This window comes from Pygocentrus nattereri, chromosome 18, assembly GCF_015220715.1.
Source record: "Pygocentrus nattereri isolate fPygNat1 chromosome 18, fPygNat1.pri, whole genome shotgun sequence".
Lineage (NCBI taxonomy): Eukaryota > Metazoa > Chordata > Actinopteri > Characiformes > Serrasalmidae > Pygocentrus > Pygocentrus nattereri.
Window position 1 is genome coordinate 10,617,006 of NC_051228.1, and position 26,183 is coordinate 10,643,188.

The window sequence follows — 26,183 nt, forward strand, 5'->3', positions numbered from 1 at the left end:
TAAAAGTTCCTCCCTTTCGACCTCCACTTGAGTAAAAGTACAAAAGTAATTGCCTTCAAATGTACTTAAGTATCAAATACTAATAATTAAGTACTAGTACGAAACCACTTAATGCAATTTAGTTAGAAGTTTAAGTTTAATAAAAACTAGCTTCAATCACAGATGAGAATCACAAATGAGCTCCTTTACTATATTGTGTCTGTAGGTCTCTGTTCATAAACATAAACTAGCCAAAACAAATTTACTACAAAATCAAATAGTGTTTGTATAAATTCAGAAAAAAGACACATCAGTCACGACTGCATATGTGGACATATTTCTATATTGTGCTCTATTTACACAGAGTTAGGTTAGTTCATCATTTATATTGAAGAGACTCTCCCAAAATTTTATGATGCTGCACTGATGTTGAACCGTGTGCTGCACTGGGTCGGTATGACCAACAGGTCAAAACAAGCTCAAAACAACTGACCGCTGTGCCCTGATTGGTGTTCTGGCTTTGCGCTTCTTTCGTTTTGACATGTTATGATTTATACACACACAAACCAAAAGGAATGACAGATTTCTCAAAATGTAGTGGAGTAGAAAGTGAGATATTAGACTTGAAATGTAGTGGAGTGAAAGGAAAAAGTCGCCCAGAATGGAAAAACGTCAGTAAAGTACAGAAATATTAAAAACTACATAAGTACAGTATCGAATTACATTTACTTCATTACTGTCCATCACTGCCATGTACCAACTTTTGCCTAATGGAAAACTAAAAAAGGCGAGTCGAGTCGGTACAGCGCAGTGAAAAAGTGCCTAAAGGTGCCAGCAGCTGTTGTGGGAAGCAATTTGGCTCACTGACATGAAAATCACACCAGAAGTATTAAATTAAATAGATTGTAAAAATATAGAAATAGAACGAACAGTATTCCACCAAAAATGAAGCATGTGTCTTTACAATGCTCAATTTATTTTAAAGTTCAGTTTCTTTTTCTTATTATTTTTAGCAGCTGCATTAAAGCAGTCCTGAAATCTGGGGGTGCTGCAGCCCCCTCAGCCCACCGATTTCTGGCATGCCTTTGACCTGCCATGACCATTCTCTTGGTTCATGGATCCTTTCCTTTAGTGGTTTTGCATTTTTTGGTCATATGTCTTAATGTAACAGCTAACAGCTTATATCTGTGTCATTATGGATGGAGCATGTTCAGAGTTTAATGACAAATGCTTTTAACAAAAACTACCACACTGTAATTGCACTCACTGATCACTCTATGAGCACCTGCCTTATAGGTGAAATATACAGAAATAATGGTAGACTGTGGTCCGTTTGTTAATGCACAATTTGCCACTGCCCCTCTACCACATTCCTCATTGGTCAGTTTCTCACAACAGGAAAGCAGTTGACTGGACCTTGTGATTCACTAGTGATGCACTAAAATGAAAGCTGTTGTTTTAAATAGCCTTTTTATTTATCCTTTTGAATGAAATCAGAAACTACAAGTTAATGGTGACAAAACACAGTATTAAAAAAAAAACAGTACTTACATTATAAATACAGCTACAGCATGTACCCACAAAATCCTGCATCCTCTGTTACTGTTATTTTAACATCTGGCTACAGATAGCATTAGCTTGCTAACAGCGTTGTTTTGCTGTGTACTGCATATTGAGTGAGATGTCATGCTTTTCAGTGTAGCGGAGAAGTTCTTGAATGCTGTCCCTCATCTTGATACTTGGCATGAACTGAGACTGTATAACGTCCTGTGAAATGGTTGCACATGGACAATATTGTCACTGTTAATGGACGTTCTTACTGTTTGAGTGCTTCTGTGCTTTTGTCCACTTTTTCCTTCAGGCTAAAATCTGAAAGTGCCATTTTTTACAAAATACTTGGAATTTTCGGTGTTTAATTATTTTGGTGGTAGATCATTCCACTGTTAGTTTGAGAATGACCTGCCAAGAGCAGCTCTGTGGTCAGAAGCCAACCACTAATGAAGGTCTGGATCAGGGATTCTGAACTGTGGTCCCAGAAGGCTGGTGTCCAGCACAGTTTGGTGATTTTCCTGCTCCTAACATGCTTATTAAATCTGGCATTTATCTGTTGCGTTGAATGAGGTTATAATATGTGGCCCATGAGGACAGGAGTTCAGCACACCTGTTCTAGAGGATGGCTACTGCAAAACGATCAGTGACTGTAAAGCCTCCTTTGTAAATACTTTCTATATTTACTCATTTTCATCTATTCCAGCTCTTATCCATATACAATCTGCTATGATGAGTCTACTAATCATCTCCTATCATCCAAAGGGAACCCATTGATTCAAGCCTACAGCAAAAGCGACATCAAATGATGTGCTTTTAGCATAAACTTTTTTCATCATTAAAGAGCTTCTGTGCGCAAGTGTTTTGTGCTAAGTTGTTTGAAAACAGCACAGAAGCCTCTGCTCCGGCAGCTGGCGGGGGCTGTTAGAAATGGAATATGAAACGGGCTTCGGTTTCGGCGACCATTATTGCGTTCTTGGGAGTGCAAAAGTTAGGCTTGAAATCCTCCCAGCAGTTCTCTTCTCTCATTAAAGTAGGGGTTATTGAGTCTGCAGGCAAGAGATCAGACGAGGGAGGAAGAGAGCAGGAGAGCGAGAGAGATGGAGGGAGGTGCAGTCTCCTCCACACGATGGAGGGACAGAGATTCAACTGTGAGGGTTATTAGCTCTGAAAGAGGAGTGCTGCTTTTTTACACAGAATAATAGTGCCGCCCATAATGGAGCAGTGCATTCTGGGACAACAGCATGTCTTACAGTCGCGAGGAACCGGCCCTGGACAAAGGAGGCATTAACATGGGGCACGCTTCGCTATCTCCCACGGACCAGGCCTCCTTTAGCAACCCCCAGATCAAAGAACCTTGCAGAGAAGTGGAAAATGTATAGTCCATGCACAATTCTTAAACCCCCGTAATCACGTTAACGGGCAGCATCGAGTGGTGGCTTCCTGGGTCGTGTCGACACTGCCGGTTTGTTCTTTTTTGTCGAAAGGAACAAGTTTGACATTATACTGCCTTGTAATGAGAAGTCAATCAGCACTGAGGCGTTTGGCTTTTTACAGCACTGCTCTGGCTCTGAAAGGGCTTACTAAGTCATAAGGTAATGTGTAGTGTGAGCTCGCAAGAGATGGATTGCAGAATAGTGAACAGGCAAAATGTGATGAAGAGCTAACGTCCTGACAGTGTTGCTGACTAAGTGATGTTGGGAGGGTGAATATTACTCCAAAAAAGGAGGGGGGATTCTGCCTAGTCTACACTTTTCCCCTGGCAGACACAGACAGCTATATGCTTGTCTGTCTCTCCTTATAGTTACGAGACTTCAAACGCTAGCAGAGTAAATACCGACTGTCGCACCTTGCTGTATTTTTGCAGCACGTCAGAAAAGATGAAGGAAGTGATACATTAAAAGCGTGTCCCATGGGAGCTGTGTGTGTACACGTATCAGTGTTTTAGGCTAGCTTTGCTTTTAGCTGACACTGGATGTTGTACTGGTGTCTTTCCTGTGTGCCAACTCCATAGTTGCGCAAGCCTGATAGTGATAGCATTCATTTTGATTGGTATTAATTCTTTAGTTATGCTTTATAGGCCTGCAAATGTCTAAAGTGCCTAAGAGTTTGACAACGTATGAACCAAAACTGTGGTTACGTTATGTTGGTTAGCATTAAAAGGACTGATCTCATAATGGAAATCAGTCACTGAAGTTGCTCAGATGTGATCAACACATGCATTTGTGAGCTCCTGCTGATGTGGGTTCCCATTAAATGACTTACATGAAAGTAACTTGCTAACAGCTTCTCCTTGTTTAGAAACTTTAGATGGCTATATATCTCGTGGAGTAATCTCATAATGAGAATCAGTGATTGAATATGCTTGGATGAGATCGCATAATGGTATAATGGTATGCCCCCTCTAAAACCCATACTCAGATTCCTTCAGTGCTCTTTTAATGTCCAGAGTCAACAACTGGTTTTGCAGTTGTATGTTCAGAGGTATGCTGAGCTCCTGCTGGTGTGGGTTCAAGGCTGTTTCTTGTGGAGAAATGTTTGAACGTGAGTTTTGTGGGGCCAGATGTGATATATGCTCACATTAGGTAAATTAACAGTACTTAAGTTTCTCTAGTGGTCTTTTAAGTCAACGTAATAATAAAAGTAGTGCAGTTGCAACGCAGAAAAGGCTAGCCTACAAACACCTCTGGTCAATCTAGTTTTGTCACTTTTCAGTGCACAAAATCGATTCCATGAAATCACTTCATATACTTTTGATCTCAGGAGAAAAGAGACGGCTTGTATCCCAACAGGATCATAAACATGACAAAAATGTAGTTATCCAAGCAAACCCACAGTTTACAACTTGATGGTTAAAACACAAAAATCGGCTCCTGAGTGGCGCAACCGTCTAAGCGTTGGCCCTATCATGGTGATGCTACAGCCATCCGTAGCCAGGAGTCCAAGAGAGCACAATTGGCCTCACTCTCTGGGTGGGTAGGATCCACTGTTGGGGGCAGTCGTGGGCTTTAGGGACAGTCATGGGCTGGAGGTTAGGGAACTTGCCCTGTAAACGGAAGGTTGCCAGTTTGATCCCCAGTGCCGACAGTCCATGACTGAGGTGTCCTTGAGCTAGACACCTAATGTGGATAGGCCCGTGGATAGGGCTGCCCTCCGCTCCGGGCAAGTGTGCTCACTGTCCCCTAGTGTGTGTGTATTCACTAATGTGTATGTGGTGTTTCACTTCATGGATGGGTTAAATGCGGAGGTGGAATTTCCCCGTTTGTGGGATTAAAAAAAGTATCACTTAACTTATCACTCAACGCGATGCTAGTCAGCGCAGGTGTCTGTTAGAGCTTTCCTCCGAGCGCGTGCGACTGTCCCGTGACATTGCGTGAGTGGCCGTTTCAAAAGAAGCGGTGGCTGGTTTCACAAGTCTTGGAGGAAGCCTGTGTTAGGCTTCACCCACCTAGCATTGGTAGTAACATGTGATTGGGGGAGTCCTAAGTAGCGGGTGGAATTGCAGACGACTAAATTGGGGAGAAAATCGGGTTTAAGAAAATAAAAATCGATGATCTTTGGAGGTAATGTTTAGTTTCACTAACCTTTGCTCATGTGACACATATCTACATGCTTATCTGGAGTGTTCTGGGGGGCTTTTTAGCAAACGATAAGCTTGTTGTACGCTGCTCAGTGTTGACGAGCGCACCGTGACCCCACAAGGCATTTTAAAATTCATACTCAGTTTATTGGCACTCTGATAAGTCTATCAGATAAGTCTGCTAAGTCCCCACATTCAGAGTAGGCCTGGGAAATGCCTACAAATAATTGACACATTTTAATTACTACAATTACAGTATTTGCTTATTTTGTTACCCCTCACAAAAACATGCACACAATCTGCTGCATCTTAGACCTACTTTCTATGTTATCATTGGCTTACATGCTTTTTTAGCTTAACAACTGCTTTAATGACAAGTTTTTGAAATTACATTCACATACTAATATTGAGTAACTCAACAGCTTTTGGTAATAAATTACTTCATCTCTCTTTTTGACAGTTGTGACCACACACACATGCATTTGTGAACTCTTGCTGGTGTGGGTTCACGATTGTTTTCTCTTTTCAAATGATGCAAACAAAAGTAACTTGCCTGCTAATAGCTTCTCTTTGTGGAGAACTTTAGAGTGCTTCACTTGTGCGAGTGAGTGACTTCCAAACCAAAGTTCACATGCTTTGCATATTAAAGGTGTTTTCGGTTGTTAAAATTGTGGCACTCTGGAAGCTGGCTATATATAAATGCCTGTAGGAAATCGTGAAGCAATACAACTGTACAACTCACTAATCGGGACACTTAACCGCTTAACAAACCATGGGCCCAAAGTTTTATTACACACTTCTACAACCTAAGAATATCTCCATTAGTTTGCTTTGAAGTCACCATAGTTGCTGAATAATTAGCCTTTATATGAAATAAGCCTGGATTATTGAGGGGTTAAGCTGTATAAAAGTTCCCTTAGACCAGGGATGTCCAGTATTATCTGCAAAGGGCCAGTGTGGCTGCAGGCTTCATTCCAGATCACATGATCAGTTGTTTGACTGAAACAAGTTGATTAAAGAAATGGTATCAGGTGTCCAACTGCTTGTTTGGAAGGAAAACCTGCAGCCCCACTGTGAGTAAGGCTAAACTACATGTCACACTCCCAGTTTCCCAGTGTAACTTAGTGGCTTATAAGGCCTAATAATGATCTGCCGCTTTAACAGTAAAAGGGAATAAAATACCCGTACATATTATCTATTACTTGGCAAGCTGCCCAGGCCTTGTTCAGAGCAAAGAAAAAAAAATCAGTATGTTGTCTCTTGGTAATGTTTAGCTTAGTATTCAACAAACATTTGAAAGCATTCAGCTTTTAGCTGCTGAGATCACCACAGGAATGAAGAGTGGAAACTAAAGGCAGATCTGACATCATTAGTCAGATAATTAGCTATGTTAATTAGCTAACTAAACAGGCAGATATTGCAGGTAGGGCCCCAAACTTAATTACAGGAAGGCCAGGAGCGGCACTGCTGTTCTGCATGGGTGTCAGGCAGCAATGCTGGCTGAGATAAACGTCAGCGGATGAAGCGAAAAATGGAAAACTCAGCGTTTATGATGGAATGAGGCACACATCACAGCCGTGTTGACATCACAGCTTTCAAGACCACTCCATTACCTCAGAGCAGCCGAGCCACAGTCAGAGGAATGTGGTGGCAGCACCATCTGGCTGGAAGTAATGTATGTTGGGTTAAATAATTTATGGCGCGCTCCAGCACGATGTTTTCACCATGCTTGTCTGCCATTACAAGAAACTGTAGGACTCTCCATCCCACCATTAATTCCGTGGAGGGGAACTCTCCCTCAGCTGCCTCCACGCTGAGCCACCTCATTATTTCTGCAAACGGGACTACGCTCCTAGCAGAGAGTCCTGCCCTGGATGGTGTAATGCTCTTCAGTTCCACAAAGCCAGTTGCACTAGAGCAGCCAATGGGCTTGTGCTTTCTCTCATGCAATGTCATTCCATCCTACCGCTTGTTTATCATTATTTCTCATGCCCTGAGCTTAGTTTGGACAGAGCATGCAAATAGAACACTATAGTAAATATCCTCACTGGGAGGGAAATGGAGGAGGGTCGCTCTCTCACCTATCACTAAATGCCATCTGTTCATTCATCAATCCCCTTTATTAGAAACAGTAACCTAGTATGTGCACTCACTGGCTACTTTATCTAGTATGTCTAAATATATATATATACACTATAGAGGTCAAGGATGATCAACTCCACTTTTGGATGGCGGTGTCCAGTTTGGTGGTTTTCCTGCTCACACACACCTGATCCAACTCATGAGGTGTGGTAGGTGTGTTTGAGCTGGGAAATCACCAAATTATGCCAGGAACTGGCTTCCTAGGACTGTAGCCTGTGGCAATATTCAGTTTATTTTCCATGCTCTACCTCACACCTCATTTTCTGACTACAGGGCCACTGTTAAGCAGATGTTATCTGATAGGCAGTTCATTCTCAGCACAGCAGTGACTCTGACATGGTGTGGTGTGGTGCTGGATGGAAGCCTCTGGGGTTCTACATAACTCAGTGTCCATACTAGGCTGAGAGGCACCACAAAAAAAAAAATCCAGCCAAAAGCATTTATGAAGTCAGAAACTGACCACCGATGATGGGGTAGAGCAGTTCAGTGTCGGGGTAGTTGTTCAAAAAGTAATCCATAATAAATTACTAATTACATCTCTCAAACTATAATAGAAGTTTACTGACTACTTCTTGGAAAAAATAATCTTACTACTCTGTACTTTACTTTTAAGGCACTCTCTAAAACCCATACCGATCTATTTTAACTGGAAAGTAAAAGGGAATCCCTAATAGTCATTTTTAGTACTTCATTTAGAAAGAAATAGCCAAATCACACTATTCCTGCCTTTACCCTGAACACAAAGACACACATAGTACACAGTGCTTTATTGAAATGATGGAAGATGCTGTTTGAAAAGCCAGAATCCAGTCAGTAGAACCCACCGACATAAAAACAACAACCTTGAAATGAAATCTTTATGAATAAGGTGTAAAAACGTACAGAGCTATAAGGCCAGGTAGCTAAAGTTAGTGCTAGGAAACTGAATGTCAGTTCTCTATTTATGAGTCTCTCCATCAGAAGCTACGCCAGCAGTCAGGATTTATTTGTTGTAATGTTAGGGAAATTCCCAGTGGATGTTTGACATTTGTGTAAAGCATGCTGGGTATTGTAGTGACATCAAAAAGGACACAAAGTTGTGGATTCTCTCAAACCTGAGGAGGAGGGATGCAATTCTGCAGAATACTACGCATAATAAATTTTAGTGTTAGGCTGGAATGCCCATTTATTGTGGTGGACCACTTAGCATTCTCCTCAACATGCTGTGGTGCTTAATGGTCCAACAAAGCCAGAAGTTCAGAAAGTTCCTGTCCACTCTTATACCTGTCAGCTTTGCTCTTTCTGATTCCGACAGACGTGCTTTTTTTTAAAAACTGCTAAACAGCGATAAGTGAACTGACTTGAATGCAGAGAAGCCGAACAGCCCCGGAACTGTAACCCGGGGTTGATGTCAATGCTGTCCACGCAGCTTAGCTCCTTCCGCCTTGTTCAGAGGTCATGTGAAGGTCATGTGGACGGCACAGGCTCTGTCTCTCCTAATGTCCCATGATTCACCTCTGAACTCTGGCCTGGAGCAACAGGCCTGTCTTCTGTGTCAGCTTCCTCGAAATTAGGAGGAAAAGGAAGAGGGCTCCCTCTCCTCTCCCACTGCGCTTGTCTCCCGCCCGGCGTTCGCACGTCTCTGTTTGTTGCCTCGCGGTGATTAGGGTCATGGTGGGGAGACCTGTTCTGCTGGAGGAGAAAAGCGAATCTGTCTGTATGGGGAGATGGAGGATGGTGTAGGGCACTCAGCCCGCTCTGCTGTCAGCCCTCTGCCCAAAGCCTGTTGTCACTGTCAGCTCTATGGGCAGACGTGCAGACCTATTTCTCCACGCAAATGTGTGTTTAGGTAGATAATTTTCCCTTCTTTTATTCCACGAAGAAGGGTTTCTGTTTTTTCAGTTGCTTTCCAAAAGGCTGTATGTTACATGGCTTTGGGACTGAGTAAAAGAAAGACATTCAAGCAAGTAATGGACAAATAATGGAAGCTTCCACCAGAGATGGGAAGAGAAGCCTAAACCCATACCCACATGAAAGTTTTGTTATTCTGGTGAAATGAGTGAAGTAAAAATAAAAGGAACTTTATAAAAATAGTTTGAGTAGAAAATTAATCAGAAAAACTGCTGCAGTACCAAGTAACTTCTGCTCAGATCCAAAAGTTTAAACACTCTGGTCAAATTACCTTTATTTGTGAATTTTCTAAATAAAAATCATGTCCTTTACAGAGAACATAATATGGCTTTTTTCTGTTAGTTTTTATTAATTTGTAGAGTTTAATTTTGGGAAAAAACAAGCATTACACACAAAATGTGCATTAAAATTTGCACATTTTCTCCAATGTGTCAAATTCAGCAAATAAACAGTAATTGTGTGTGGCAGGCCTGGAAGTCCACAGGCCTGGAAGTCCACAGAAGACAGCTGAAGTGGATGATTGCACAATTCTTTTTGTGGTATGGAAAAACCCTCTTCACTACATGTATTCAAGTCAAGGATGCTCTTGAGAAGGTTGGCTTATCATTGTCAGAGTCTACAATCAATAGATATATGATCGAAAATACAGAGGGTTCTACCTCAAGGTCTAAACCACTGGTAACACTCAAGAACAGAAAGGCCAGATGAAACTTTGTTAGAAAACATCTCAAAAAGCCTGAACAGTTCTGGAACAAGGTTCTTTGGACAAAATTAAACCAAGATAAACTTGTGCCAGAATGATGGGAAGAGAAGAAAGGGCTCATGATCTGAAGCATACATCATAATCTGGTAAACATGGTGGAGGTAGTGTTATGGTATGGGCATGTATAGCTGCCAATGGAAGGGGGTCACTGGTGTCTGCTAATACAAGAGCTGGATGAATTCTGAAGTGTATAGCGCCATACTTTCTGCTCACATTCAGTCGAATTTTGGACGGCGCTTCAGAGTACAGATAAATAATAATGACCCTAAACATACCACGCAAGCAGCCCAAGAGCTTCTTAAGGCAACTAAGTGGAATTCTTAAATGGCTGAGTCACTTGACCTCAACCCAAATGAGAATGATTTTAAACTGAGGGTAGAAAGACCCACAGACAAGCAACACCTGAAGGCAGCTGCAGTAAAGGCCTAGCAAAGGGAGGAAACTGTCTGTGGGTTCCAGACTTCAGGCAGTCACTGACTGCAAATGGTCTGCATCCGAGTATTAAAAATAATCCTTATATTTATAATTATATGTTAGTTTGAGCAACATGTAATGAAATCTGAATGTAACTGCCCCCTTCTGTACACACTGCCAGTCATGTGTCTGTGGTGGCACTGGCGTAGCACTGGCCACCACAAAAAACTTGATTGTCCACCACAGGTGGCATCGCATTGAAGCTGCTAGGTGATTGCTTAATAGGTTGTCAGTTCTGGATAGTTGGGTGTTGTCTATTGCTTTGTTGTTGAGGAATCAGGAGAAAGTGGTTGTATTCTACTGGCAGTTCCTCATTTTGTTGCTGCAGACTCACTCAGATCTTACCGTAACTTCAATCTAGCTAATCTATACCTGCACATATAGATTGATATTTTGTACATCTTTTCATATGGAAGTTTTTTTTTGAACATTTAAATACTACAAGGGGGCTACCCACTTAAGATCTTTGATCTGATGTGTTTATGTGCTTTTAACTGCCTGTGAAGTGGAACATTTCTATGATACTGTGTTTTGGTGAATGAAATTGCTCCGTTTTGCACAGCTTAAAGTGAATGATACTCAAGAATAGCAGCAGTGCACAGCTGGAATAACACTACTCCCACTGCAACCAGACAAAGCTCTATGATTTAGCTTGCTAACTTAAGATCTTTTTTTGCTACAGTTGGAAGAAGTAGCATGACTGAGTCAGGATGGAAAAAACCCACTAAAATATGGTGCGACTGCTCTGCTAAGAGTCTGTAAAACCTGAAGTAATCAATTAAAAGATAGAGGTGACTTCATGTATTCTTCGCAAGTCCAAAAAAGGTCTGGCTCAATGTTTAGGTCTCAAATGTAAAATCAACATTATACTGATGAAGATATGATGACAATAGTAGATAATTCACTTACATCCTCAGAACACATGTCCTTCACCAAGTTTTGACTTATCTTTAGGTACTCTTAACATGCTTACAATCATCAGATTCATCCAATTGGGGAAGGGGTTAGAAGCACCACCCACAAAATGTTCTACTGCACATCATATACAGTTTCTACCAGGTCTTCCAAATCCCCAAATTTCATTTTATTGTTTTACTAAATAAATAGCACATCTAAACTATAACTACTAAACAAATCAATCATTTTTTATAACTTTGAGTTGAAAACTCTTTATGCCAAGGCACTTCAGTTCAACCAGGGCCAAAGTATGTCTGCCTTCACCTGCATATGAACTTGAGTGACATCCATTCTTAATCTATAGGGTTTAATATGATGTCGGTCCACCCTTTGCAGCTATAACAGCTTCAACTCTTCTGTCAAGGCTTTCCACAAGGGTTAGGAGTGTGATTATGGTAATTTTATGACCGTTCTTCCACAAGCGCATTTGTGAGGTCAGACACTGATGTTGGATGAGAAGGCCTGGCTCACTGTCTCCGCTCTAATTCATCCCAAAGGTGTTCTATCAGGTCAAGGTCCGGACACTGTGCAGGCCAGTCAAGTTCTTCCACACCAAACTCACTCATCCATGTCTTGGACCTTGTTTTGTGCACTGGTGCGCACTCATGTTGGAACAGGAAGGGGCCGTCCCCAAACTGTTCCAAAATCTCTTGGTCTACTGAAGCATTAAGAGTTCCTTTCACTGGAACTAAGGGTCGGAGCTCAACTCCTGAAAAACAACCCCACACCATAATCCCCTCTCGACCAAAATTTATACTCAGCACTGCAGTCAGACAAGTACTGTTCTCCTGGTAACCGCCAAACCCAGACTCGTCCATCGGATTGGTAGATGGAGAAGCGTGATTCATCACTCCAGAGAACACGTTTCCACTGCTCTAGAGTTCAGTGGCAATGCTTTACACCACTGCATTCGATGCTTTGCATTGCTCTTGGTGATGTAAGGCTTGGATGCAGCTGCTTGGCAATGGAAGCCCATTCCATGAAGCTCTCTATGCTGTCTTGAGCTAATCTGAAGGCCACATGAAGTTTGGAAATCTGTAGCGATTGACTCTGCAGAAAGTTGGTGACCTCTGTGCACTATGCGCCTCAGCATCTGCTGACCCCGCTCTGTCATTTTATGTGGCCGACCACTTCATGGCTGAGTTGCTGTCGTTCCCAATCGCTTCCACTTTGTCATAATACCACTGACAGTTGACTGTGGAATATTTAGTAGCAAGGAAATTTCACGAGTGGACTTGTTGCACAGGCGGCATCCTATCACACCCATTCTTTCACTAATGTTTATAGAAGCAGTCTGCAGGCCTAGCTGCTTGGTTTTATACACCTGTGTCCATGGAAGTGATTGGGACACCTGAATTCAATGATTTGGGTGGGTGAGTGAATACTTTTGGCAATATTGTGTAGTTTTTAAATGTTGAGTTATGCAGTGTTTTAATTTAAATACTATTTTGAAGTTAAATTTACTATAATAAATAGCATTTTAACCAACCGTCTTCCCTCACCCATCAGATTCAGTGCCTCACTGTGCTCTGCTTCCTTTAAAATTGCAGTAATGTGTCTCAGACCACAATGAGTAGGTCAGTAAACTGAAATAGAGTTGCTTGGTTTTACAACCCTAAGACATACGCTTATCTACAGTGATAGGCAAAACTATAACATAGTTAAAAACATTAGTGTCCTGAATTTTGTCCATGCATTATTAAGTGCTGTCAAGCCATTTTCAGCTCCTGGTGACATATATATATATATATATTCTAAATGGCTGGTTCATGATTCCTCTGATTGTCTAAATCCATCTTGTAGCTCTTTTCTCAACCACTTTTCCCTTAAACTGTTCTGGGCATAATCAGTTCTTCTCAGAATATGTCCAAAATAAGAGCTTCAGTTTGGTTATCTGGGCTTTGAGTGAGAGGTGAGGCTCGATTTAGTCCAGGATCCATTTATTTGTTCTCTCAGAAGTGTTTGCCCACATGAAATTCAAATGTATCAGTATATTTGCTGTCTCACATGTTTATAGTCCAGCTTTCACGTCCATGAAGAATCACAGAGAAGACCACCGCCTGGACAGTTCTGATCTTTGTCTGTAGAGACAAATTGTTGTATTTGAAGATCGTTTCAAGCTCTGTCAAGTCTCACTTCCGCCAAGTGCCAATCTGTGCCATAATTGAGTGCTGGATCTTTGTTGTGATTAGATGATCTAAACAGGCAAAAGCTGCCCACCACTTACCCAACTTCTTCAGTAGTAAAGTTGGCAGTCTTTCCTGTTATCATAACTTCAGTCTTCTTCATATTGAGCATAAGTACCATCTTTTCATTGTATTCTCTAAAATTCCTTTTAAGGGACATATATGACTGAGTCAGAGAGTGACAAAAAAAACAAAAGCCTATGTGAGGCTCCAGTTTCAGCTTCATTTCAAAACTTAAAACAGTAAACTATGTACAACAAACATGTCTTGGCTGATGGATTACGTTTGAGGTAAGAGGAAAATAGTGTGAAGCAGATTTTCCGGCAAGCCATTTCTTTAAAAGATTGAAATAAGGCAGTACCATATTGTTTGGAATGAGCTTTTATTGTGTTCTCACATTCTGCACTGTGTGAATTTCTCCGGCTTTCTTCTTAAGATGCTATAGATGCAAGGCGGCCTCCCACAATTCAGTTTTTTTCAAATGTCAAAGCACATTCATTAGCAAACATCCATGTTTCTTCATTTCCAGGATTTATCAGTCTGAGAGCATTTGGAGAAAAAAAAAAGCATGCCCCTTTGCTTCAGCATCCCCTGTTCATCTGACATTACTCTCAGCTCTCCCTGCCTTCTGTTCTGAACCATTAGTGGTGAGAGATGCTCCTGCAACATCGGACTCATTTGTGTAATGTATGTCACTATCGATTACTCCAGGCCAGTAGCGTCAGCGGTTTGCGTGCAGGCCTCAGCTGTGTTCATTTAGGCCATCACGTCAGCAAGTTCAGTAGTAAGCGGGCGCGTTTCTGCGCGTGACTCATCTTCGCTGAAGCTTTGTCATTAGCTTACCTGAGGAGGCAGATTGCTGGAAAACTGAAGAGAGTGGCCGAAGCCTTTGGGATTCAGTGCTGTGACTCAGTAGATGCGGCAGGCTCGATGCCAAGCGCTACAGTACGGCTTGCAGTGTGCCACAGAGCCGAGCGCCAGCCAAACACTTCGCTCCAGTCCTCCTTTTGTCATTGTAAAGGGGAATAGTTTGGCACAAATTCCAATGTAGACAGTTTTCTCTTTACCAAATGCAGCAGCCGAGACCATGTTTGGTGCCTTAAGTTTGCTTCTTTAGCTTTGGAGCTATTAGCATACATTTAAAACGAGCCGAATTTAATACATTAAATGAAACACACAAGCAATTAGTGATACTTAAAGCTTAAACAAATGGGCAAAATATTTAGTAATGTTTTACTAAATGTAAAATATAAATATATGTAACACAAAAAAATGATTTAGCATCTTTATTATTATTTGGTGAAGCCTCCATGATGAGAATGACAGCACTGAGATGCTTTCTGTGATGCTTAACAAGCTTGGAGAACCCTTGTTGAGGGATCTTGGGCCACTCCTTCATGCAGAAAACATTTCCAGTGCCTTAGTATTCTTGGCTCTTCACTTGTGGACTGGCTTCTTCATGATACAGCACAGGATTTCCTCCAGGTTCAAATCTGGAGACTTTTCAGTTTATGTTCCCGTGATCATTGCTGAAAAGTCCATCCATGGCCAAGTTTCAGCCTTCTTGCAGAGGCACACAGAGTTTGGGCTGGTATTTAATGGAATTCATTATGCCAGTGATTTTTACAAGAGCACCTGGACCACTACCAGCTAAAGAGCCCCAAAGCATAAGTGACCCATCAATGGCTATCAGGTGCTTTGTATTGGATACAGTCCCACCTTTTTTTTGCTAAGTTTGATGTTAATAGCCAAAAAGTTTGTTTTTTGTGTCATCTGACCATATCAGACTATTCCATTTGTAGTTCCAAGGGCATTTTGTATCATTCAAGCACTGCATTTTTTAGGAAAGGCTTCATTTATGAAACTCTTGCAAAAAGCTTTGGGTCATGGCGGTGGATTCTTACATTTGAAAACTTCAAGATTCAGCTAAACTGTTCAGTTCTGAAACCCTTCCATCCATAGTTTGACTACTTTTTTAGGCTCGCATGTCTAATAAAAAAGAAAATGAAAAACAAACCTGAACATGACAGAATAACTGGGGATGACAAGGAAAACTATATGGAGAAACTGTGTTACACTAGATTCCCTTGCTTTAGGCCTCCAGAACTGAAAAAAGCATATTTTATATGGATAAATCATGTGTGATATATAAATGCAACTGATAAGCAATATATTTGGGACATTGAAAACTTATAACTCACCAACTAGCATTGTGCTGATTGCGTGCTTAAATTATCACTAACTTGTTTCAAACTGTGTTGAGTAGTTAGGTGATCTTAATCAGGCTATATAAGTGGATAAAGTATGTCAGAATAATTAGGGATAATATTTAAGAAAGCATAAGGCCTGAAACATCATGCAAGGACGCATACGCAAATAACAGCGCTAAGGTTAACGCACTGCAAATGCTTGGTCCTTCTGTACAAACTCACTGTGCATTCTTCCGTTGCTGTGGAGCTTAAAACACTCAGTATTGAAGGGGACGATAGAGGACAAATCAGAGAGGGATCTACTGTTATTCCAACAGCCTCATCAGCTTGGTCAGGCTTGGCTGTCGTTATAGTGCCCCTTGCTGTAATGCTCAGAATGCAGCTCACGCTTGCGTCATGTTATGAAATGCGGCGTGACACATTTTTGAACGCAACTATGTGTGAAACCCCGTCTTCATAGCTCGAAGTGTCAGCATTCATGTTATTTTGTATGTTACGTATGTTAAGTACGTTTCAGGCCTAAGAGTGGATGAACAGATATTTGGTTAAACACAATACAGGAAAAGGCAAAATACAAAACAGACTTGTGCAGCGCACAGCCGGACTAGGAAAAGTAGTTTCAAAAGTACTAATACTCAAAAACTATGAACACAATCATTTATATTCTAAACTCTTTTTGTAATCAAACATACAGTAGGAAAGCGTAAAAGCTGACAATATCACTGACATGCTCAGAAAAGCATATTGTGATGTAATTTATCACGATAACAGTAAACATCATATTTCCCAGCCCTAGCTTTAGTGTTTCTAGGCTATAGCAGTGCTGCTAGAAGGCTAAAAATGGGTAGAACAAAGATTTAACAGTGCACAGAGAAAAACATTCAAATACATGTTTCATTATTTAAAATTAGCCTTAAGTTAAGTGATACTTTTTTGATCCCACAACCAGGGAAATTCCACCTCCGCATTTAACCCATCCGTGAAGTGAAACACCACATACACACTAGTGAACACACACACTAGGGGGCACTTGCCCGGAGCGGTGACCAGCCCTATCCACGGCACCTGGGGAGCAGTTGGGGGTTAGGTGTCTTGCTCAAGGACACCTCAGTCATGAACTGTCGGCCCTGGGGATTGAACCGGCGACCTTCCGGTCACAGGGCCAGCTCCCTAACCTCCAGCCCACGACTGCCCCCGAAAGCAGTAGAAGAAAGCAGTAGGTTTTCAAGTGTGATGAGAAACAGAGGCTTCCTCTTCACATGAGCCAAACTCAGCTGCGATAGTTAGCCTAATTTGCCGAAAAGCAGCGTCAGAGCTGGTCATGCTATCTCTGAATTCCCGGTCATGTCCTTAACAACACATCCTTAGCAGAGCATTCATGTTAGGGAACATATGATAGTAATAGTGATTTTAGTATTTGAGTGCTGTCAGCTCGAAAGGTTAACCAAGGACTCGAGATGACTTAGCAGCTTCATACAAAGGAAAATGTGTGATGTTGGCCTGCATTTTGCACAATGCAAGTTGTTGGTCACTTACATTTACTTGTTAGCTACAGCAGTCTAGTTATCTAGCATAGCTTCATTGCATTTATGGCATTTGGCTGACGCTCTTATCCAGAGCGACTTACGGTTTGATATTTTTTTTTACACAGGTAGGCGAAGGTGGTGTTAGGAATCTTGCCCAAGGACCCTTATTGGTATAGTGTAGGGTGCTGACCCAGGTGGGGCTTGAACCACAGTCTACTGCGTAGAAGGCAGAGGTGTTACCCACTACACTAACCAACCACAAAACGGAATAAGAAAACTTTCGAAAAACCAAACATCAAATATCGTTTACATTAGGGGTAAGAAGAAGTATTTCTTTGAAACTCTTTCTTTATTCCAGTAGAATATCAGAATCAAAGCCACCGCAGACTCAGGTAGACTTTTCAGTGTCAGGCCTGGTCACTCAGACCTGGAAGCAACTCAACTGTTTGAGAAGGCAGATGAAATGTTGTTTAGATAGAAACCTGTTCACCACAGATGGAACTGTTGTGAAAGATACCTCCTTTATAGCAAATGCAAGCAATCAGAGAGAGAGAGAATTCAAGAGAGACAAAGATTTAATTATGTCAACTGTCTAAGGATATTGCTCTCAAGGACATGATGATATCCTGTAGGCCTTTAATGGCTTTTTCTAAGGAAGCTGCAGATTTGTGGGACACAGACAATGACACTTCTCTGAAGGTTGTTGTGTGTTTTCATTCTGAATGCTTCGGAATTCTTAATCTCAACCTTGAAGTTTTAGCTAGAGGATAATTCAAGGTCCACTGTGTTATTTTCTGGGACATCACAAAAATTGTGAATTGAAAAAGGGCTGTTTTTGCAGCTTAGGTTTAAGTACGATCAGGAAAATGATTGGCATGTTTTGAAACTTTTGTAGTGTTTATAAATATATAAGTATGTGCACAGTATGTGAAAAGCAAATAAAAATACAAAGCAGTGATCTGTAAATCTTAAATAGTTTAGATCTACATTTACAAAAAAGCAGCACAAGATATATAATGCTTTATCTCATCAATATCACTGTTTCTGTGTAAACATATGCTCATTCTGAAATTGATTTTTCAATTTAAGACTAGGAATGTCATTAACCTCTTTGTAAGGGTGAGAAAGTCGCAGACGCACGCAGATCGGAAATCAGCGTGGTTATAATAAATGGCAAGATTATCGATCGACAATAGAACAAAACAAAATCGGAATCCCAGTCCGAGCCAAGGTCAAAAAGGTATATATCCAAAACGACAAAGACAGAGGTATCCAAAAAGGGGCGAGGCAAAAAACGAAAGTCAGCAGAGCAATATGAAAGTTCAAACACTAGAAAACAAATGGAACAATGAAAACGCTTGGTGAGGTTCAGCGGAACAATACTTTGCATTGTAGCAGTGCTATGTCTGGGCTTAAATAGCCCAACCTTAGAGTCCCATCTAATGTAATGCAGGTGGAAGTCTTTAATAATCAGGAGACTTTGATCTCCGCCACGAGTGGGGGGGGCGGGGGGGGGGGGGGGATATGAAGTCACGTGAGACTCCAAAGGACTGGGAATTGAACTGTCTTGCGAGACTGGATCTGAGCGCGTGACACACTTCAATTTCTTTTTACTGAAAGTTGATCAATTTTTCCACAAGTATGGGCTATAAACTATTAACAGGTGGTGTCTCTTCAGTGATTTGCTGTGTAAAAATTGGGTAGAAAGTGGGTAAGATTTTTGGTTTTTAGCAGTAAATTGTGAGCATATAGCGATATGTGTCTCATAAAACACATTTACTGTTCATTTGAGGGGAGCTTTTACCAAAATAAATGTATTTATTTAATTATTTGTTTATTTATTTAATCATTTAGATGGACAAACCAAAACATTCCCTGGAGAATAAGAGGTTAAATGTTCAAAAGAGGTGATACAATTCTTGGGTATAAAAGGATCTTCCGGGTGAGGCCGCAAGCCCTTGAGCTTTTAGGTACTTCACTTCAAAAAAATCTCTGCACATGAAGGGTAAGGCCAAAAATGGAAAAGTAATGGAAAGCCCATGACGTCCCCTCAGTCACCACTGCATTAAAAACTGGCATACTTCTGTGATGGATATCACCACATGGGCTGAGGAATCCTTCAAAAGCTGTCAATAAATACTGACCATCACCACGTCCACAAATGACTGTACTGTGCACAGCAGAAGTCATATGTCAACAGCGTCCAAAAATACTGCAGCATGTTGCATTCTCTGAGCCAGAGAAGTAAAGTACCATCCAACCAGCATGGTCTGTCATGGTATGGGGGGTTTTAGTGCCCATGGCATGGGTATCTTGCCCATCTGCGAAAGCACAATTAATGCTGAAAGATTTATACACATTTTGGAGCAACATATGCCACCATCTTTATAAGGGGCATCCATGCTTATTTCAGCATGACAACACCAAGCCACATTCTGCACACGTTGCAACCTGGCTGCGTAATCAGAGAATGTGGGTGCTGGACTGATCTGCTGGTCTCTTATTGAAAACGTGGAGCGCAATATGAAGTGCAAAATGCCTCAGCAAAGGCCCTGTACAAGTGCACAGCTGAAGACCTGCATGAGAGGAGAATGACAAAAATATCTACTTTCAAAGCGGGATCTGTTGGTACCTTATATACATATATAGGTTTATAATATATGTATATAGGTTTATAAGCGGTTTATAAAGGTGACATTCAAAAACATCAAGTACTATGTATTGTATTCAGTTTAAAACAGGCCAGAGTTTACTGATCACTGCTTCTGTTTTTATTAGCAGTTCACATACCAACCCAATTTTTCCATTATGGGCCCTTAATTGTGTAGAAAAATGATGTGGGGACTGGGGGATGAGGATGTTTAATGTATGTTTCTGGCCTACCAGAAAGTTGCTTAATCCTCATCCTCTTAACCTATAAGAAAATATACATATACATAATAAAGAAAAATCTGAGATCATGCACATGTAACAACACGTTGTCAGCAGTTTGCTAGACAAGCAGTGGACAAGAGGAGATTCAGAGACCACCAGTACGGGACATCTTATCTAAAGGCAGCGTTCTTCAAATGTAAGGAAGCTATTGGAGTATTGGAAGAATATCGCTGATGCCAGAACAAAATCTTGTATCTCTGTTTTTGTTGTTTTTCAGTTTTTGACAATTTAAAATACCTGTTTTATATCATTTAAAAATACCTGCTGTTCTTTAAACTGTATGCAAATTTCATGGTGAATGGACCAAAAGAAACGGCCCAAAATTACTTGGGAAAATGTCTGGTTCCATTGATAAAGTATGTTTTTTCCTTCTCCTGTAAAGTTACCATTTTGGAAATTCGAGGTTTTGGTCTGACAGCAGCGATATATACATATAAGTACTGGTAACATGCAAAAGCATAAGGCTAAAGAGAATCAGCTCTTTTTTTTTTTTTTTGGTTTGTGGTCTTGGCCCTCAGCCCACCACATACGCAAGTCTTATTAAGCTTACTTAGCAACACAGTTTCGGGCAGGTGTGTCTTCTCAGCACTGTGCTTGGGGTCATTACCTTGCAGTAGAATTAATTTCTTCCCAATCAGACATTTTCCAGAGGGTAATGCATGGTGTATTAAAATTTGCCTGTATGTATTCATGATGCCTTCAATCAAAAAACTAATCACCAGCTCTAGATTATCTAGATATACGTCCCCAAACTTGCAATGATCCTACACAGTACTTGACTGACTGTACTTGCAGACATGGCTGATGGTTGGAAGAGTTTTTTCATTGCTTTGCTAGAGTATAAACCACCTTATTGGTTCCAAAGCTCTTACAACAGACACTGTCACAGAGCAACTTTATAGAAATGCCTCTATTTGAATATTGTGAGATACATGCAGTATAATTATGATAACAAATAATTGTCTTATACCCCCTTATAACTTATACCTCTTGCATATGTTACCCTAAATGTAACTAAAGTCCAGCTGCGAGGTTGCTGAACTTTTCCCTTCTCTACTATCACTGAAGTCAGGCTGGGTGGCCTACAGAGCAGCGCTGGTAGCCTGTTAATTATGTAATATTTACTTTTTTTATTTATTTATTTGAGAGTTAGCCCATTTCATGGGGTAAGATTTCAACCACTACCCATTGTAACTTAGTTCCAAGCAGTTAGGGTGAAAACAAGTGGTAGGGGTAAGATTTCATGTAGGTTTCAAGCAGCTTAAAGTTGCATGAAAGTTTTACTGTGTAAAACCAGCCTAATGGGCCAGTTGATTTCCATCATTATCACTAGGCAATAGAAATGCTGAACTCAGAAGTAAGCAAAGTTTTTTTGTTTCTTCTCTCATATCAGGTGCTCTCCAAGCCACTGTGAGCATGGAGGAAAATGCACACAGTCATGGAGCACTTTCCACTGCAACTGCTCCAACACCGGCTACAGCGGAGCGACGTGCCACAGCTGTAAGACCTTATTATTAACCCTCACCTGTTTGGTGTCTGAAGTTTGTTTCTTTAGTTTTGCATGAAAGTTATGAGGGTAGCTAACAAACAATGGGAGCTTATGACTATGCATGTCTTCATCATACACTTGCCTCATACAAAGTCATTCAGAGGGTTTGATGTGAAACACTGTCTGGACAAACTTTCAGTCAGTCAGAATTGTTCACGGGGTTGGTAAAGAACCAGACCTGTGGCTTCAGCCGACTGATGATCGAATCAAGTTGGTGATAGTTTCCATCTATTGCGATTAGGGGTGCAACTATTGTTTGACTTAGTTGACTAAAATCTATGACCAAATTAGTTGGCAACTAATTTAGTAGTCGATTAGTTGGTGACGTCATTACGCATCTTTCTCGCGCTCACTAGGAATACTCGAGAGTTCACAACAGTGCGATTGCACCTTCAAAAATCGTCATAAATATGGAACTAAACTCAGGAAAAAAGGTTGTCCGTTATGCTATTTGTAAAGCCGACAATACCTGAATATGGAAATACATTCTCCATGCTGGAGCTCCTCTAAGGACTCTCTCTAAAATACGCAGCGTCCCAAACCGCATACTAGCTCACTAAATAGTGTGTAAAAACAGCGCACATAGCATTAGAAGTGCACTCATTAGTGTAGTATGTGAAGTACGGTAGTGTGGGGATGGGGACGCGGCGATAGTTGTGCTAGCGAGCTAGTTGGTTAGTGTTAAATTCCGCCCTGTTTCATGTTCTGAGCTGAGCTGTAACACCTATTTCGAAGTTCTCTGGTGTCGTTAATGGAGCTGAAACAGAGAAGCAAGTACCTATTATTCACAGCGAGCCTGTTCACTTTCAGTATAACGTTTACACTTTTAAACACCGCTTCGTTGTCTTAAAGCCGAGCCCCCCGGTGTGTTGAAACTCGGCGAACACAGGAGAGCGTTTCCAAACAGGTCTCCGTTCTCCGAGAACGTTTAGCACCGCTTGCTAACAGTTTAAGGAGGTAGCTCTACACGAACAGGGCATCTGGACGAGGAGTTACCGCTGAATAGAAATGTTTCAAAACCCTTCAATTTTAACTGGTCAAACAGAACAGGTCTGCCACAAACGTTCGCTGCTTTCCCAACTGAGTGCCTCTGCAGCGGAGAGCAACCATTTTATTATTTTAACAAGAAGCTATTTATAGGCTGCAGACATGTAAAGATATAATTGGTTCATTGATTTCTATACAGTAATGTACGGAGCCCCGCTGGTGACATCATGTAGAAATTAAAATAATGCGTGGCCACGCCTTATTAACGCATGGGAACGAGATCCTAATGTATGGCCACGACTTAGAAAGGCATGGGAACGAGATGACTTCTTTTTTATTTCTACAGGATGTCACCAGTAGGGCTCAGTAGGTAATGCAAACGTTAGACAGCACTTAGAGGCAGCAAACGTCACTACAATAGGATGCAATGGATTGTGCTTAAAACAACCAAAGACAACAACTAACAAGGTAAAAACTTTAAGTGATTTCAGATGTAAACGTGCTGGGAGCACGCTCAGCCCGACAGTGTGGTAGTGGCACAGGAAAGGGTATTTTTTCTTGCTCTTGCTGGTTCCTATTACTAGCACTAAATTCTCAGTACGTTTCTCTAAAATGGAGCGTTTCACATTAAACCACCCTGAAAGACTTTGTTAACCATTCGCTATATGATTAAAAACCCTTTTAAAACCCTATTAAAGTCAAATTAAAGTAGTTTCTAGACTACTTGGACTTGTTTCCAACACTATATGAAAAAGTAAACAAGTACAGACAACATTTAGGCCTCGAGGCTTCCTACTCCCAGTTTTAGCTGTATGACATGCTTGGATCCAGTTTTATTGATAGCAGTATGTAATACAGCGTCAGAAACCACATGAGCAAATCCAATTAAGATTAGTTAACAACACATTCAAGCAAATGTATAGAAGCTTAAATGACTTGTTAGCTACAGCCTCGTGGCTCCAGCGCCAAACGAAATAACTTCAGACACCCAACATCTCGTCTGACTTGTCTGGCTTCACTTTAACTGACACACATCACACAAAATATTCATTCTAGGCACAAAGTCAAGGACAGAACTGCTGAGAGAAAGTGTTTTTTTTTTTTGTGCGCACCACAAATTAGGACCCAAACAAAAAAAGTGTGACCCAAGGTCAAACGTTTATCAGTGATTCAGTGGTAACCGCAAAGGCCCGGCTGGTTGACAAAGCCTCGCCATTGATATGGAATGTGACAGTCTCTAATGATGTGAAAAGCCTTATTTTTTCCTCGCCGCCAGTTCTGTCATAAATTGCACGGAACAGGTTTGGGGGTGAAATTAAGCACATGCCACTCAAACAAAATCTCTCCAGTGTTTAACACTTTCACACTTGAGTTGCTTAAAAGTGAGAAAATGATAGGAGGAGGCTTCACCGTCTTGACTGTGTAATTAGATTTTTTAACAAAAGCACTGCCAGTCAAAAGACTGGTTTTAAACTTTGGAGGGGAGAGGGCAAAACTAACAAATAGAGAAGTGAGTAGAGTGTGAAAGACATCAGTAATTAAAGTGACTAACCAAACAGTAGAAAATGAGTCTTACAGGCCGGTTTATTGGGGACATATGTGGTTAAAATGGTTAAAACATCTCAGAATAATAAGCCCCTGTTAATCTACAAGAATAGGATTTACTTTAGTATCTAAAATGTTTTTATTGCAATATAAACATTGTCGGGACAAAACCTCATCTCTCCAAAAAGATAACACTCATCATGGAATTTACACACAATGTGAAGACCAACAGGCATTTTCCCATTCCGCAGAAAGGGAGATACAAGGTTTTGTTCTGACAGCAGCAACATACACACCACACCATGATATACACCGACCAGCGAAAACAGTATGACCACTCACAGAGGAAGAAAATAACACCACCTTGGACACCTCACAGACTCGCGCCTCAAATCTAACTCACACTTCAGAGACTTGAGACTTCACTCCAACTTGCAATTCAGAGATTTGAGACTCAAATCTGACTCGTACCTCAGACTGGAGACTCAATTCTGACTCGCACCTCAGAGACTCGAGACTTGATTCTTACAACTCAGAGACTCGAATCTCACTGGCACCTCAGAGTCTCGAGACTGGATTCTGACTCACACGTCAGAGACTCAGTTCTGACAGATGCGGTTAAGAACAAGACTCAATTTCTCTACTAAAGACTCCTCAGAGACCTGGCTTGGACTCGCACATCAGACACTGAAGACTTGACTCAGACTTGCACCCTAAAGACATGAGACTTCACTAGGATTCGCACCTTAGAGACTTGAGACTTGACGCTGACTTGCATCTCAGAGACTCGAAACTCGATTCTGACTGGCACCTCAGAGACTTGAGGCTTAACTCATTTATACCTCAGAAACTTGAGACTTTACTCCAACTCGCACCTCAGAAACTTAAGACCTGACTTTGACTCGAACCTCAGAGACTTGACATGATTCTGACTCGTACGTCCGAGACTCAAGACTCAACTCAGACTTGCACCCCAGAGACTTAAAACACGTTTCTGACTCGCACCTCAAAGAATTGAGACTTGACTCTGACTCACATCTCAGAGACTTGAGATTCGACAGACTCGCACTTTAGAGACTTCAAACTCCAAAACACACCTCATAGATTTGAGACTCCACTCTGACTCGAACATCAGTCTCAAGACCTGAATTGGACTCCCACCTCAGAGACCAGAGACACGAGTCTGACTCACAACACAGAGACTACAGATGTGTATAAAGTCTAATTAACCACCCCTTCCCACCTCAAAAAAAATGCTGAGGTAGTTGAGACCCTCCCTGATATGGTATTTCAAAAAATATGACTCAAAATGGAAGTAAAATGCACTGATTTCTTATTCATGTTGACTTTAATCAGGGCAGCCTAGTGACTCACCAGTCAATATGCAACAGTATAATCACAAAGCCTACCCTAATATTGGTTGGCTAACTGTACTGGAGTCTAAATCCTGTTTAAATCCTGTAATCTAATACTGGCGACTGATCTATTTTAGAATGAAGGGAAGGTATTAGCTGTTGTTTAATATGCACTGAGAAATGTGTTTGTAAAAACTGTTTATGCAAGCATTTCAAACCCAGCTTAAGCAAAAAAGTGAGACCGCCTTCAGTGCACGGTCCTCTCTCTGTAAAAGACTGCTTAGTCAGTGTCACCCCAAAGACGGCTTATGCCTACAGCTCTCCTTGAAATATTGGAAGGTTAATCAGTTCTTTCTGACAATCAGCGATAAATAGGTTTGGAAAGAAGTGGGGAGTGGGAAGGCACAGCCTCTTTTAGAGGCAGCTTATAGACTCGAGTTTTGGGTGTCTGAGCAATGCAAAAAGAGAACGTAAGTTTACATATTCATTAGTTTTAATTTCCTGAAAACATTCAGACGAGCTGCTTCGTTTTTATGTATTTACATCTGTAAATGTTTG

General features: G+C 41.2%; 1 protein-coding gene across 3 annotated transcripts in view; it reads left to right on the forward strand.

The window, feature by feature from the left end:
- Positions 1–26,183, forward strand: part of cntnap3 (contactin associated protein family member 3) — a 212,306-nt gene that overhangs the window by 128,955 nt on the left and 57,168 nt on the right. For all 3 annotated transcript variants that reach the window (XM_017681680.2, XM_017681681.2, XM_017681682.2), the window contains one exon: positions 21,583–21,689. In XM_017681680.2, coding sequence (XP_017537169.2) covers positions 21,583–21,689 — 107 coding nt within the window. The remainder of the gene's footprint in view (positions 1–21,582; positions 21,690–26,183) is intronic.